Raw genomic sequence first — 14,831 nt, 5'->3', positions numbered from 1 at the left:
TCAGCAGCTTCTTCTGTTAGCGTAAGTGTAATTTTTCAAGGAATGACTGTGTTTTCCTGTCTATAAAGTCAGATCCCGAGTCATCATACAAATTTTTATAGAACTCTGCAAAAGCTTCAGCTATCTCCTTAGGCTTTAGCACTGTTTGTTTAGTAATGGGGGGTTTTATTTTTGAAACTATCCTGCTGGTTTGAGCTTTTCAGAGTTGGAACGCCAACAAACGACTAGATCGGTTGCCCATTTCATAATATCTTTGATTTATAAAACGCAAAGCTCCCTCTGCTTTGAATGTTAACAATTCGCTTAATTTACATCTGTTTTTTTGCAACTCAAGAAATGTAGAGTCATCTGATGTCCTCTTATGCTGCAACCGTAGTTCTCTAATTTTATTCTCTAGCTCTTTTTGCTGTCCCAAACGGGCTTTAAAATTTTTATTTTATTGGAAAGATGTGTCAAAATTCAATAAATAAATAAACTAGGGACCAGTGAAACATCACCTGCTTGGGAACTCTTCTAATACATTCAAGAAGAAAACTAGAAAATAGAGTAATAGAGTGGACCTGCTGAATCCCTGCTGATAAATACACCACCACACACTTGCACCGGGTCAGATAATAGATCCAAGAGGGATTACCTCGGTATGAGTCTGTCTGTTGTTCAGTTAAAAGCATTCAATTTATTCTACCTTTCAACACTTACTCCTTTTAATTTTTTACTTGTCTTTCATTTATTTAGAATGAATTGTAGATGTTAATTTTCATAAAAATGAAAAGATTTTTAGCCATTTAGTCATTCCCTACCACAGGGGGTCGTATTTATCTAAATATGACTTTGAACTGGCTCTCCGGTTCATAACTCACCTTAAACTGTCAAGTAAAATACAGGAAAGAATCTCCCTGGCTGCAACATCACAGTCTTCTGAAAATGCCGAAAGCCTTTAACACACTCAGAAAAATAAGTCAACCCTTTAAGGCCCGACATGTGAAATAACATGACACATCTGGCATTATAGGGGTAAGAACACCAAAATAAAGAAATGCACTGGTAAAATTTGTCAGTAGTTTATTAATGGGTCCAACTGTACATGATGCAGTGAGAGAGGGACACCAGACGATGAGAAACGTGGAGGATTACAACAATGCCAGTGCTATGGCAGCACCTGGAACACACCAACTATCAGCTGGACTGGGAATGCTAGCCCTGCACGAGGAAACTGTTCAGGCCTCGGTATGTACAGGCACCAGAATGTGTGTATATGTATGTGAGTGTGTGATTAAAAATATCAGGACTGGATGGAAAACACACAAAAAGGATTCTCAGTTCCACATATGCAAAAGGGTGCTCTCTGTCTTTTCATTGGAAATGCTGATTTACCTTTTTTTTTTTACAATTGATCTTTCGTTTGAATTTATATGTCCACTCACAGCTTGAAGCAAAATGAAAGGAGACATAGAAGTGGCCAAATACAAAAGTTTAGCTGATCAGCATAGGATTTTGTAATTTAAAGTATACATTGATGTCGCTATTACCCATACTTTTGTGCAATATCTCTCTTTGCATAGTAAATAAAAGTTAAATGTTCTCGTTGTTGACATGCACCTATCTTTTTCTAGCGTATTTTTCTTGCAGATTTTGGGGACTCCCGTATAGAATTAATAAGCCCGCTATAGTGATTGCATGCAGCGTTACCAGAAGAGCTGAACTTGATTTTATACTAAGAGTTTATGAGAGCAAAAGGTAAAAGCCAGTGTAGTGGGTGCTGACATGGAGTTTTTAGAGAACCCTGGCCTGGCAGGTGCAACGCCTGCACGCCCTCAGCGGTACGAGAGGCACCGCTGGCTGCAGACAGAGGAGGGGGAAAGTGCTCTGTGTGCAACAACATCCATGTGTTCAGGTGATTGGTTCTTTGGCTTTTGAGTGGCCGTCGGAGATGCTCGGAGAGGCTTCTCCTCCACAGCACAACCGCTCTGCAGCAACTCTAACTTGCGGCGTCTGCTGAAATCCTTTAGACCCTAATTGTAGTTTCAATTTTTGTTCATCAGCGTTTCCAAAAATATCCGCTATACAACGTGCTAAGACAGGAAATAAAAGCAGTTGAGGTCCTTGTGAAATGTGTTGTTAAATGCAAACCTGAACTCCTTAATAATGTACATTTTTTTTGTGTTTGTGCAGTTATCATCTGGTCTGTAATGTCCTCATGTGTCCTCTCTTTTTTAATATAAACAAGGCTTTCTCCTGCACTTGAATCTTCTTTTTCTTTTTTTCTTTGTATGTTTTTTTTGTGTGTGATATACTCAGAGCTTTGGTAGCCATGCCGAGCCCTGCAGAAGGGGCTCTCCATGCCATGGGGGCGGGGGGGGGGCGAGCAAGCAGCAGACTTTGTGTATAATCATGCCAGGTGAGAAGATGGTGTGGATTCCGCCTGAACGCCTGTGCACTGGCACTAAAGGACGGGAGAGAAGCTCTGTCACTCTGTAGAGGTCAGGGTAGAGGTGTGGGAGTGGGGAGGGACGAGGTGTTACATGAGAGGAGTGGGATTGAAAAAGGCTGCATTTATAATGTCACTACAATGGAATTTGTTAAAATGTCCACTATGTCTTTTTCAAGTAAACCTAATGCAAAAAATCAGCAGCAGTTAAGTGCAGTCCAGCTGTCAGGTAGCCAACTAAGGAAGCTTTGGAAGAGTCCCCCTGCATTTGTGCCATCTCCCTTCCGGTTAAATGGCTGAGGCGTTGGGGTCGTATCGCCGCTTCTTCACATTTCTTTTAAAGGAGATAAGAAAAAAACAGAGTCAGTACGTGCCGTAATCGTCTCTGCAACACAGCTAGCGCAACCTGGACAAGCAACCACACTCATTTCAACATTTACAGCACTGTTCTCACAAGTAAACGCTGTAAATTTGCTCTATAACTTGTTGTATCCAAGAGTGCAAAATGAAAAATGGACCCAGTGTGCGTTTTTCTTTCCAGGCCGGTCAATGTTGACCAGTTCAGCCTTGACTGCAAAGAGACACTCGGAGGACGTGTTTGTAGTCACAAACCTTCATAGTCTCAATTTATGATGACGTAGAATTTGATTTGAAGAGCCTGCTGAAGCCCAGGGGTTGCAATCCACCTTTGTCATAATTTGTAACACTGAGTGTGATCTCAATGAGAACTTTTAACCAATTCCACGAGCCAATGAGCAATCAAATTTCCTTTCAAAAACACCAATGATATTATCTATAAAGGTTTACAAATATAAACATCCAGCAGTGCCTTCTTGCAGACAAGTTTATCGGCTTGTGCGTGCAACAACGGTTTACATGGTGAAGTGTAGGAGTCATGTCTCATTACCAGTTTTCGATGGGAAAGACAATATTCCACTCAAAACATAACCATTTGGGAGGAAAGAGCTAAAATAAAAATATACTCTACAGAGGAGGGAAAGAGGAGACGACCACATTAAACAACAATGACAGCAGCGGCAGCAGCAACAGTGACTACTACCAACAGTGGGACAACAACGAGTACGACAACAGGAGTGATGCATAACCTCCCCGTACTGTGGCTTGTTGTGGGGCTTCAATCACTCTGTCATGCACCTGTTCCAATAGTAGGCCATTTGAAGGTTGGCACTATTGCTGTACGTGGTTCATGCAGTGCAGTGCGCCGTTTCTGTACCAGGTTTGTGCAGCAGGCAGCAATGGCAGCTGGTGTGGGCGGGTCCGAGAGTCCTGCTCTGCGCTAGGCCGGAGCCTGGTCATCCAGGCAGGCGTGGCCAGCCATGGCACAAAGGCTGCAGGGCAACAAAAAGGTCCTGGCTTCTCTGTGTCTCGCTCTGCTGTCGCTCTCACCGCTCCATTTAGAGGCTCAGCCTCAAGACGGTGACGGATTGGGAGAAAGATCATGGAGCTGGTGAGAGGACTCGGGACCAGATCACTGTGGGTTTGGCTCAGCCTTTGTGCAATGAACTGACCTCCTCCAAATCAACAAGTCAGCATGCAGAAATCTTTGGTCCTTAATCTGTGCTTTGCTTTTCTTTTTTTTTTATCTTTTTTTTTTGTGTCAACCATGATGCTTTGCTATCTGGCATGCTTTGGTGGCTGCAGGATTATAGTCCTTATCTAATCCTTAGATCTGTTTAGATTAAGATAGTAACACCCCTGCTGCTCAAGACAGCAGGTTAATCAAAGTTAGACAGGAACAGACGTTAATTTCCTTCCCACTGAGGTCTTGTCAGGTCTATCGTTGGATTTCAGAGGGGGAAGAAGTTTTTACTCGTACAAGCATTTCCAATCTTGTCCTCGTTCATTTGATAAGTAAAAGTTAAAGGTACATTTCCCCTCTGCTTTTTAAGAATCCAATAGTTCACTAAACATGCATGTCAAGCACTGAGCTCTGCCCGTCCAATCAGTTTGAGGTTATGCTACAGATGCACACTCCCCCCAGTGTCTTTCAAAAATGATCATATATTCAAATGCATCCTGGACTTCGTGAACCTCCTCCCTTGTGAATGTCTGGCATATGTCCGCTCTGATGTGCTCTTTTGTTCACCCTGGGGACCATATTCTGTAGCAGGAGCTCAAACCCTGGTGTCTAGAAGCAGCAGAGATGCTAGAGTTACAGCAGGAGAGGCATGCGGCGTGTTGCTTACTTAAAGCCCCATCCAGTCCCCCCCAGCACTATGGCAGCCACAAGGATGGCTCCGGCGATGGAGCCTATTATTAGATTGGTGGCACTAGGACCTGTAAAGGGTTATGGGGGAAAAAGACATGAGTTTCTATGCTCACTTACTGGATCAATAACATGTAACTATACAATGACGATTTCACATGGAACAGAAAACATAGCGTTAGTGTACTGTTACAGTAAAATGACTGAGTCTGATCATGTATTTTGCATGCCCCCTTTAGTGTGTAGAGTGATTTCAAGCCAGCTTCCTTGGTGTTTTTTACATTTATCTGGTGTCAATTGAGGTAGTGATTATCAGTGGTTTGTCTGTTAAGGTTGTGCAGAAGACTAGACCCTGGGTATCCATGACGGAGAACGATTACTTTAACAGTTATTTTCAGATAATATATGCGGCCTGCAGTATGGGCAGTACAAAAAAAATAAGAAATAAAACAAAAATAAATACAAATAAAAGAAAAAAAAAATGTTTTTAGGGGTCCCAGTCACCACACAGCCTCCAACTGACGGACAAGCCAGGTCATTAACTGGACACTTCTCAGGACTGCTTTCATCTAAATGCCCCACATGCCCCAGAAAGGAGAGGATCACAGGAGCAACCACATAACGACTAAGAGTCAGAGAGAGGAAACGGGACGAGGAAAGGGAGAGGGAGGATGAAAGGAAGAAACTAATGTTTAGTAATGATGGGGCACAACAGAAAGTGGTAGGAAAAGAGGAGGAGGAGGAGGAGGAGGAGGAGGAGGAGGAAAGGGGAATCCATCAATCAATCAAACAACACCGAAAACATCCAATCACATGACAATTATATGGTCATCACCAACACACAAGAAAACACAAAGCCACCGGGACGCACACACGGGCTCAGGCCGGCTCACGAGACCGCCCGCACACTGAGGCACCACTATGAGAGGAAGAGCTGTGAAAGGGTTAAAGATGCTTACTCTATTCCCCACCCTGTGCCTCCAAAAATCACCCCCAGGGCCAGAATGGTCCCTGCTACTGCCCCTATCAGCCTGTTAGTTGCCACGCTCACTGTGCAGAGGGAAAAGGAGCATTATTACCACCCTGTCAAAAACAGATAGCAGGCTTCTGCTTTAGATCCATGGATGAAATAACACGCTTCCCAGTATGGCGCCTCACCCCGCCCCCCCCGCCGCCCCAGTGGTCAAACCACGAGGTGTTCAGCTGAACTGCGTGTTCATTTCAAGCGTCACAGTTAAAGTTAACAACTCTATCACTGGGTTTATACTCTGCTTCACTCTTCACAGAAGCTCGGTGCTATCGTCTATGAATGTCGCTGAGAATGTAATCGGAGTATCGCTCAATAACGCTACACAATACACGTTAATTTGCGTGTAATTCTTTTTTTTTTTTCAGGCGACAGAGGTGGAAACCAACCCTTGGGTTCCTCATCTGGAGTGACATCGGGCTCCTTAGGCGGGTCAGGCATGCTGCAGTCCGTCCCCGCCCAGGTGGTGTCACAGGTGCACGTGGCTTCATTGTTGCACACCTGTATGGATCAGACGGAAATAGGTCAGGCGACGAGGGGAAAGCAAAGGGCCTTTTCATAAAGCTGCTGACACAACAAGCTTATTTTGGGGACAATTACATCCAAAGGGACTGTTCTCGGCAGGAGTTTATCTTTATGTTTGGTATTTATAGTAGGCTGTTGGCAAGATATAACAAGTGAGCATTTCGGGGTATTTTAGGCAGGCCAACCTGCTTCAGGTTTAAATAAAGATGAAAGGCACAACAAGATCAGAAGTCAGAGAAACAATATAGACCAAAATCCTGAAGGTCTCCTTCGTAATCGACGTCTCTTCTTTGCATGAGAAGTGGAGGTGGTGGTGATAACATTACTAAAAAGGATTTTCTGTTTATAAAACAACAATAAGAAGACTGAATAAAATAGACAAACATCATTCCTGTTAAATTTATTGTTGCAATCTTAATAATTTTGAAACAACAACTGTGGATCTGACTGATGACGGCGAATACAACGCTTTTCCAGGGACAATGTTGCCACATCATTTACATTTAGGCCTATTGGAGCATAGTTCACAAAAATCATGACATATACAGGTAAGAAAGAGAAAGAAAGAAAGAAAGAAAGAAAGAAAGAAAGAAAGAAAGAAAGAAAGAAAGAAAGAAAGAAAGAAAGAAAGAAAGAAAGAAAGAAAGAAAGAAAGAAAGAAAGAAAGAAAGAAAGAAAGAAAGAAAGAAAAAAAAAAAAAAAGAACATTCTTCCATAACGCCCCAAAAGACTTATCAATGTTTTATCAATGATACATATGTAAAAGGTCCCCCCTCAAAATAGTGTCTATGATGGGATGCAACGCTACACGTCTGTCTGCTTGAATAAACTTACATCTGAAAACGGGGCGGTTCTTCTCACCTCCAATCTGCAAGTTGAGTTTCTAGGAAATCTGTTTTTGTGGTTGTTATATTTTCATTTTCCTTTGTTGTGTTCCCTGAAGGCGGCTGGCGGGTGTGGCTTGAATCCCAAACCTGCAGCTCATCTTCAGGGAGCGTTAAAAGACTGCCTGAGGCTTCTGTTTTTGAGCCAGTGTTCATCACTTCTTCCCAGGTTACTTACAAGGAATCCATTTCGTTAACATTTCTGTACTTTGATTACCTTCTCTGTTGGTTTTTCCCGGAGTTGCATGCGTAAGCTGAGTTTTATGTTAACCAGTTTTTCTCTCCTGCATTGCAGTGATTTTCTTTTGTTACTCTTTTTTTTTTGTTTTTCTTTCTCCGCCTCAGTGCAGCGCTTTTGGTTCGTGGCTGTAATAAAGAGGATGTTGTTTTTTGAAACTCACAGATTCTGTCTCTGCGAGTGGATCTGGCCCACCACAGATCCTAACAAAATCCCTAATGTTCAAGATCATGTGACTTTATAATTACTGCACAAACGTCATGTCACACCTACTGTAGGTTTTCTGGTTTTGAAGCCTCTTTTTCCTCTAACTGTGCGACGACATGTGGTAAGCCGGCTGGATCATGCCCACATTGTGCTTTAGTTTGGCTGACTTAGCTTATGCTAAGCTATCATGCTGATAAACATTACTTTGCATTCTTTCTGATCAAATCAGTACACATGTCATCATGTTGCTACTTTTCCTGCTCTGCCCAGCTGGCCTCCGGCAGGAGGGTCCCCCCTTATGATCCAGGTCCTGCTCAAGGTTTCTTCCCTCCAAAAGGGGAGTTTTTCCTTGCCACCGTTCGATTTAAGGTTTTTCTCCCACTAGGGGAGTTTTTAGATGCCACTGTTTATGTTATGTTTATGTAATAAGTGCTCGGGGGTTTATGTTCTGGGTCTCTGGAAAGCACCTAGAGACAACATCTGTTGTAATAAATGCTATATAAATTAAATTGAATTGAATTGAAAATTGAAAATTGAATTGAAATGACATTTCTGGTAACTAGTGCTGTAGGAGCAGAAACAGGAAACCATCCTCGGCCCCCTGCTTGCTGTGTATCAGTGTGCTACCCAGCTCCTTCAGCCAATCCGCGCCAGAGAAGCTGCAGAGTTGCCAGTGACAATTTGCAACTGGACTTCATGTTTCAAATGTATCGCTGGCACAATCAAATAAGATCACTGCATTGAGCCTATGCATTGTTAGCTGCTCAGCCAAGCTTCTGTTGAGCAACTGAATGTATTTAAAATACAAACACTGGATTCATTGAGCAGCATTGCATGCACCTCCTGCATCCATCTCCATAGACGTTGAAGGGACTGACGTCAGCCGTTGTGGAAGTGAATCGTGGGTTTCATGTGTTGTGTTGATTGTGTTTCCTTTGTCAAAAGTCGGGGGCTTCAACACGTATCAGCTAATCAAGTTGTGCCCACACAGCCAGAGCTTTGCCGATGAGCTCGTGCATTCATTCAATGCATGCAGATTATTTGCATAGCAAGCAGGAATACATTTTATGGGTTAGTCTATGTATAAAAAAGAAATCCAACCATTTTAGCATGGAATATCAATAAAGATTGACTGGCTTTTGGCACCAGCTTGAAGACGTTGAGGAACTGTCATTTTTAATACTTAATATTGTAATACTTCCTGGTTGGTCTCAGCTAAAAGTTAAAAAGATGTTGCTTGTTCGAGGCCGGCATTGGTCACATGACCATGACGCGATGGAGGCGTTTATAGCTCGACACGTGAAATAGCACACAAAACACCCCTCCGAATTTTGTTTTTAAGAGTTTTCTCAATAGTAATCCTCAATATCATTATAAATAAACTGGGACATTTTTATTTATTTAATTGTATTAAGTTTATAAAACGTTTCTATTGAGGTGATGCAGAGGTCTGTATCAAATATGTAACAACCAGCATTGTAACGTTAATAATCCACTGTCTGAACAGTATTAAAAATGTCTTGCTATCATACTTGGTCTTATTTAATAGCAAATCTTTGTCTGTAACCATTTATCAATATTATTCCAATGTTTTCAGTGTTTAATTGCGGATATGCAAGGGTGCTGATATTAACAGAATAAAAAAATCTGTGCTTTGTAGATGTTAATGTACACATAGATATATTTTTTTTAAATATTTAAAGGAGCTTGAGGCCGGATTGTGGCAGGATTTATGAGAAAAATCCGTATACATTTTAAGTTTTCTAGTAATAATGTCAGATGAAGCGTTCCAAACCAAAAAGAATGAGCCCTCTAGTGTATCTCTCCTTTGCCTTGAACAGGCTGTGTGCTGCAAAATGTGCTGCAATTCGGGCCCGAATTTCCCGCGCTGTCCTGCGGATGTGACGTCACATGACGCTGCATGCACGTTCTCCCCGTTCTCCCGTGCCGGCTTCACTGTTGGCTGCAGTACCCCCGACGGCCGTCGTCTCATTTCTTAAAAGGAGCCTCAAGCTCCTTTAATTGAGAAATGATTTATTTGAGCTGTTTAAATAACATAGCAGGCAGCAGGTACATCAGGACTCACCCCATGGGCAGAGCACACCTGTCCGTTATGTCCGATGGGGCAGGTGCTCAGGTTGAGGGACTGGATGGGCAGACACTTGTGGTCAAGGCACATCATCGACGGCCCACAGGGAGTCCCGTCCTCCACGTAGCCTAAATCAGTCTCATCATCCAAAAGGACATGGGCACCACTGAGAGAGAAAGATCTCATCAGAAAAACAGAACCACAGCATGTGTGCTGGCAAAACCTGTGTCTAACGAAGTAAACGTGTTTACGTGCACTGTATCACGTTGCCTTGGTGACTGAAGGAGGTAGGGGTCACATCTCCTTTCATCATGCCAATGCGTGGGATCCGCCCCACGTTGGTACACAAAAGATAACCACAGAACACGTCACTGCAGCAGAAGAGCACAAACACACCGGCGTTCAGCCCGATGCACATTCTGACTGTGTAAACGTGTCAGTCTCCTGCTGTGAAAGCAGAAAAGCCTTGCTTCCAACACATTAACATGTAAGATGAAGATGAAGCATGTCGACAGAGTTCATAGCCGATGCCTCGCCACAATACATACATGCAAATCAGCTGACTGGTTCGGCTGGTATGTTAAATGACTCAAGTAATTATGGAGGAAAAAAATGAAAGAGTAGATAAGTAGAATACTACAGGAGGGTTTCATCGATTCAAATGTCAACTATCGATTCGATTCCGATTCTTAATATTCAGAATCGATTATCATGATTCGATTTGATCCGATTCGATATTGATTTGGCTTAGTGTTATTTAAAATGTTTTTTGAGCTGTTGCTTGAATTATATGACTGTAAAATAACTAGTGAAATAAAAATTTCACAATAATTATTGTGAAATAACTAAGAAGAATTTAAAGTGCAAAAAAGAAAGAAATTGCAACAGTTCATGCAGTAAACAAATCATTTTAGCTTATCTAATTTATTCTGTCACCACGCACACGTATTGCCATGAAGCACCTGACATTTTTCAGAAGTGTCGTGACAAACTGTGTGTCTGACTACTGGGTAAAAAAGTTCACCTGGCGAAAATGATGAAGAAGAAGAAAAAAAAATAAAAATCGATCTTTAGACATAAGAATCGAATTTTAGGAATTAATATGAGAATCGATTTAGAATCGGAAAATCTATTCTTTCAACACAGGCCTAGTTTAGGGTGCTAAAATCTGCAAAGATTCCTCTGTGCTGCTCTGCTTCAGATCTAAGCTTTGTTGCATTTTAGAAAACAACCCATCTTCTCTGGAAATGAAATTGTTGCAACCTTACTTTTACAGTCTAACGTGTACATTACATGCAGAGCATCATCCTCACAAGAGAGAGATTCAGCAGCAGGGGGTCTTCAGTCGCAGAACATCCTTCTTGCCCACAATTATAACCCTCCACAATGAATCTTCGCAGAGACTTAAATCATAAAAACCCCTGCAGTAACTGACCTCCCATCAGGGATGAATAACTGATTAACACTAATGATTAATAACTTGAATTTGAACTGAAATTGAATTTGAAGCCTGAGAGCTTAATAGAAAAAATATTGGAGCTCTGATCATACAGGACTGTCTCAGAAAATTAGAATATTGTGATTTTCTGTAATGCAAGTACAAAAACAAAAATGTCATACATTCTGGATTCATTACAAATCAACTGAAATATTGCAAGCCTTTTATTATTTTAATATTGCTGATCATGGCTTACAGTTTAAGAAAACTCAAATATCCTATCTCAAAAATTAGAATATTCTGGGAATCTTAATCTTAAAATGTAAGCTATAATGAGCAATATTAAAATAATAAAAGGCTTGCAATATTTCAGTTGATTTGTAATGAATCCAGAATGTATGACATTTTTGTTTTTTTAATTGCATTACAGAAAATAAAGAACTTTATTACAAAATGTTCTAATCTTCTGAGACAGTCCTGTATATCGACTTGCTTTTGGAACCAGGCCCTAGTGGTCAGTCGAGGAGCTGCAATTTTCTCCCCTGGCGATGGTGATGGTGCAGTGGGATGAGGTTGCAGACTGACCAATATGACCTTCTATAGTGGTGCCTTAAACTCCAGACTATTAAATAACTGTCATTCTAACATGTATAAAGGAAATGCGAGAGGTAATTGGAAACTCACTGTTTGCTACACTGGAGCCATTTGTCTCCATCCTTCCCACAGTTGCCTTTCTCTGTACCCTCGGTGTTCAGCTTCTCGTAGCAGAACTTCTCAGAGCCTCCAGCCTCTGATGCAAAGAACGGGAAGGATGAACTATAAGCTGAAGACAAAAGCTTCTTTTCAAAGAGTATCTTAACCAAAAATATGGTAATCTTACTTGATCCCCAGATGTATTTACACTGGTTCTCTCTGGTCTTGCATTCTCCACTGTAGCAGCGGCCCTAAAGTTATAAAATATAGAGAATTTAAAAGTGTTTTTCATTGTTCACAAACTACTTATCCACCACATTAATGTTCCTGTTTGGACGCAAGTCTTTGGTTCATACCTGGTTTAAGTGACAAACGTAACCGTCTTGTTTATGAAGATTGGGTGGACACTGCAAAGTCGCAAGCAGAGTACATTTTCTTAATAACTACTGTCAACATTTCAAATGCAAAAAAAAACTAAAACTATCTTAAATAAAACAAACTGAGAGTGCAGCATAAGAACACCTGTCCAGAATCTCCAGAGCAGGTCTCTGATATGTCACAATCGTTCACAGCATAGCGGCAGCTGTAACCTCGCGGGTAGAACTGGCAAGAAAAGGAGCACAAAAAAAAAGAACGTTAAGATGTTCAGAAATAATCTTTTTTTTTTTTTAAACCGAACACGGTGCACTGTATAAAAGCTTGTACCAGACACGTGTTATTGCAGCAGGGCCCATCACTGCAATGGGCTCCATTAGCCAGGGAACATTTCTTGCAGCATTCTTTGTAGCAATCCTGAAAAAAAGGAAAAATTGCACCTTTCATCCATTTGATCAAGCAAAAAAAGACACAAGAAACTGAAGCAAAGAGGAACCTACTGATCTCAGTCCGCAGTCACAATCTTCTCCCGTTTCTATGAACCCATTTCCACAATGTGCAGCGTCGAACAGCTGCCGAAATACAAATACAAGGCCGCATAAGTTATCATGACAAAATGGATGTTGCGTGGGTTTCGCATCTGCACACGTGCGGGAGCCGTGAACTGGCTTGAAGACACCTGTTGCATGTGAGTTGTGGGGTAGAGCTTTGAGTGTCTAACCTTTTTTGGTCTGTTAAAGAGACACGAGCCCCCGCCTTTCAAAAGGAACTCCTTGTAGTCTGTGATGCTGCATTTGGAGAATCTCTGTGGGTGCTGGACTCTGCAGAAGGAGAACATCGAAAGGGTATTTCAAAGTCAGAACATGAATGAGGGTCCTACATATTATATGTCCAAACTCCATTTTCTTTACCATAAACTGTCACCCAGTGGTTCATTTTTTTTAGCGCTTGTGTATCCATCTTATTTTATAGCCTTCAGCCAAATTCAAGTGCCAGTTTACATACTATTATTCATGAAAAACAAAAAAAAAATGTTTTTTTCAATAATGAAAGGGGGTGGTGGTGGGACATGTTCTGGATTACAGTCTTGAATATGTCCTTTTTTATAGCTAATACTATACTAACTGAGATTTTCTTTTAAAGAAAAAAGCTCTTCATATGTCATACTGCTTTTAATTTAGAAATGACAGCACCCAATGATCCCGATATGTAAGGAAAAAGAACTTCTGTAAAGTTGGTTATGAATACATTCATAATGTCTTTATTACTTTAATGTTCCCACATAATTACTAGAACAAAGTCAAAGCACTGACAATTTCACATTGAAATTAAGTCAATTTATTCTGTCTTATCTTGTTTAACTACCAGGCACACGCCAGTGACTCTGTGTCCGTCTGGTTTCAGTACAAACTGGGTTGCGGTATATTTTTATTGAAGCAAAATGAAAAAAAATATTTACTTCATTTCTAACACTGAGGACCTTCTTTGTATTTCTCAGTTGCAACAGTATTTTTTTATAAAAACAAACAAATGGTGGCACAAGGAGACAGAAACATGGTGTAGATAAAAAAAATTAAAAATAAATCTGGCCTCATTTAGAACAAAAAAAGAGAGGTTAATAAAGTACTGAACTGAATTGAAGTTCTACTTTATTGACTGCATTTGTAGTTAACCATTTAATGCCTGACATATGAAATAACACTCCAAAAATATATATTTTTTAATATGACGTGGTAATTAGGCTATATGTTGAAATCAAAAAGAGTTCCAATTTTTTTTCACAATTTCTAAATTATCATTAATTATTCATCCTTATGAACACATTAGGTAAGTTTATGCATGTTTTATTAAGTTGTTTTATTTATAGTAATTTTTAAGTTAGTATAAAACTGTCTTTTTCCCCATTTTTATTATTAGGGGGGCTACAGAAGTGTCAGAAATTTATGGATCAAATGTGATATATCTGGCATTATAGGGTTTAACACTAGGAATCACTAGGAATTTAACAAACTGCATCCTCACATTGCCAGAGTGGCGTTTACTTCATCACTGAGTGCACACGAACAAACGCCTGTTATTGTCACCGCGTTTCTGGGGGGGTTTCTATTCTTACCCAGTGTCCTCCATGATGCAGCCACTCCATGATGCAGCACAACCACATTCCTCTGCAAGAGCAGACCACAACAATCATCTTACAAACATTTTGCAACGAAACACCATCAAACAGTGAGATTTGGCTGATTATATCCAAAGCATTCAGCTCAGTTTCCACCGACACCGTCAACCGGAACCTGCTGCTGGATATCGGTTCCTCACCTGTCTGCTGTTTAGTGACCCCAACCCTCAATAAACAAAATGGACTCTTTTTATTTGATTAAAAGTAAAATAATTATTTTTAAAGCTTAAACCTTAACATAAGATGGTTACAAATGAAACCACAACAATTCCTACATTTTTGTGAATTTACAGCAATAAAAACACATGAGAATGTTAAACTTCAGATCATAAACGCTAGACACCGAAACTTGAAAAAAAAAATTCTCATCAAGCTGATATTTTATTTCAGACCAGTGACTACTCAGTGTATGGAGGATTTTTTGTGCCAAAATTAAATAAATAAATACATCATTAATTAATTAAAATGGGAATGAAATATATCATTAATTAATTAAATGTGTCATTAATTAATTAAAATTAGAA

At 40.6% G+C, this 14,831-nt stretch overlaps 1 protein-coding gene across 3 annotated transcripts in view; it reads right to left on the bottom strand.

Moving 5' to 3' along the window:
* Positions 1 to 1,057: 1,057 nt before the first annotated feature.
* Positions 1,058 to 14,831, bottom strand: part of LOC133445918 (disintegrin and metalloproteinase domain-containing protein 23) — a 31,024-nt gene continuing 17,250 nt past the window's right edge. The window contains exons 14-26 of one of the 3 annotated variants that reach the window (XM_061723467.1): positions 14,245 to 14,296; positions 12,853 to 12,952; positions 12,632 to 12,703; positions 12,462 to 12,548; positions 12,279 to 12,359; positions 12,113 to 12,163; positions 11,944 to 12,007; positions 11,748 to 11,853; positions 9,877 to 9,996; positions 9,623 to 9,791; positions 6,072 to 6,183; positions 4,636 to 4,726; positions 1,058 to 2,762 (exon numbers count right to left, since the gene is read on the bottom strand). In XM_061723467.1, the coding sequence (XP_061579451.1) occupies positions 2,717 to 2,762; positions 4,636 to 4,726; positions 6,072 to 6,183; positions 9,623 to 9,791; positions 9,877 to 9,996; positions 11,748 to 11,853; positions 11,944 to 12,007; positions 12,113 to 12,163; positions 12,279 to 12,359; positions 12,462 to 12,548; positions 12,632 to 12,703; positions 12,853 to 12,952; positions 14,245 to 14,296 (1,151 nt within the window). In that variant the 3' untranslated portion in view covers positions 1,058 to 2,716. Of the gene's footprint in view, positions 2,763 to 4,635; positions 4,727 to 5,595; positions 5,706 to 6,071; positions 6,184 to 9,622; positions 9,792 to 9,876; positions 9,997 to 11,747; positions 11,854 to 11,943; positions 12,008 to 12,112; positions 12,164 to 12,278; positions 12,360 to 12,461; positions 12,549 to 12,631; positions 12,704 to 12,852; positions 12,953 to 14,244; positions 14,297 to 14,831 lie in introns of those variants that run through there. The other 2 variants (XM_061723470.1, XM_061723468.1) reach the window with 2 other exon arrangements.

Source organism: Cololabis saira, chromosome 6, assembly GCF_033807715.1.
Source record: "Cololabis saira isolate AMF1-May2022 chromosome 6, fColSai1.1, whole genome shotgun sequence".
NCBI classification, from domain to species: Eukaryota; Metazoa; Chordata; class Actinopteri; order Beloniformes; family Belonidae; genus Cololabis; species Cololabis saira.
The sequence above is the reverse complement of the archived record's forward strand: the minus strand, read 5'-3'. Positions and strand labels throughout refer to the sequence as shown.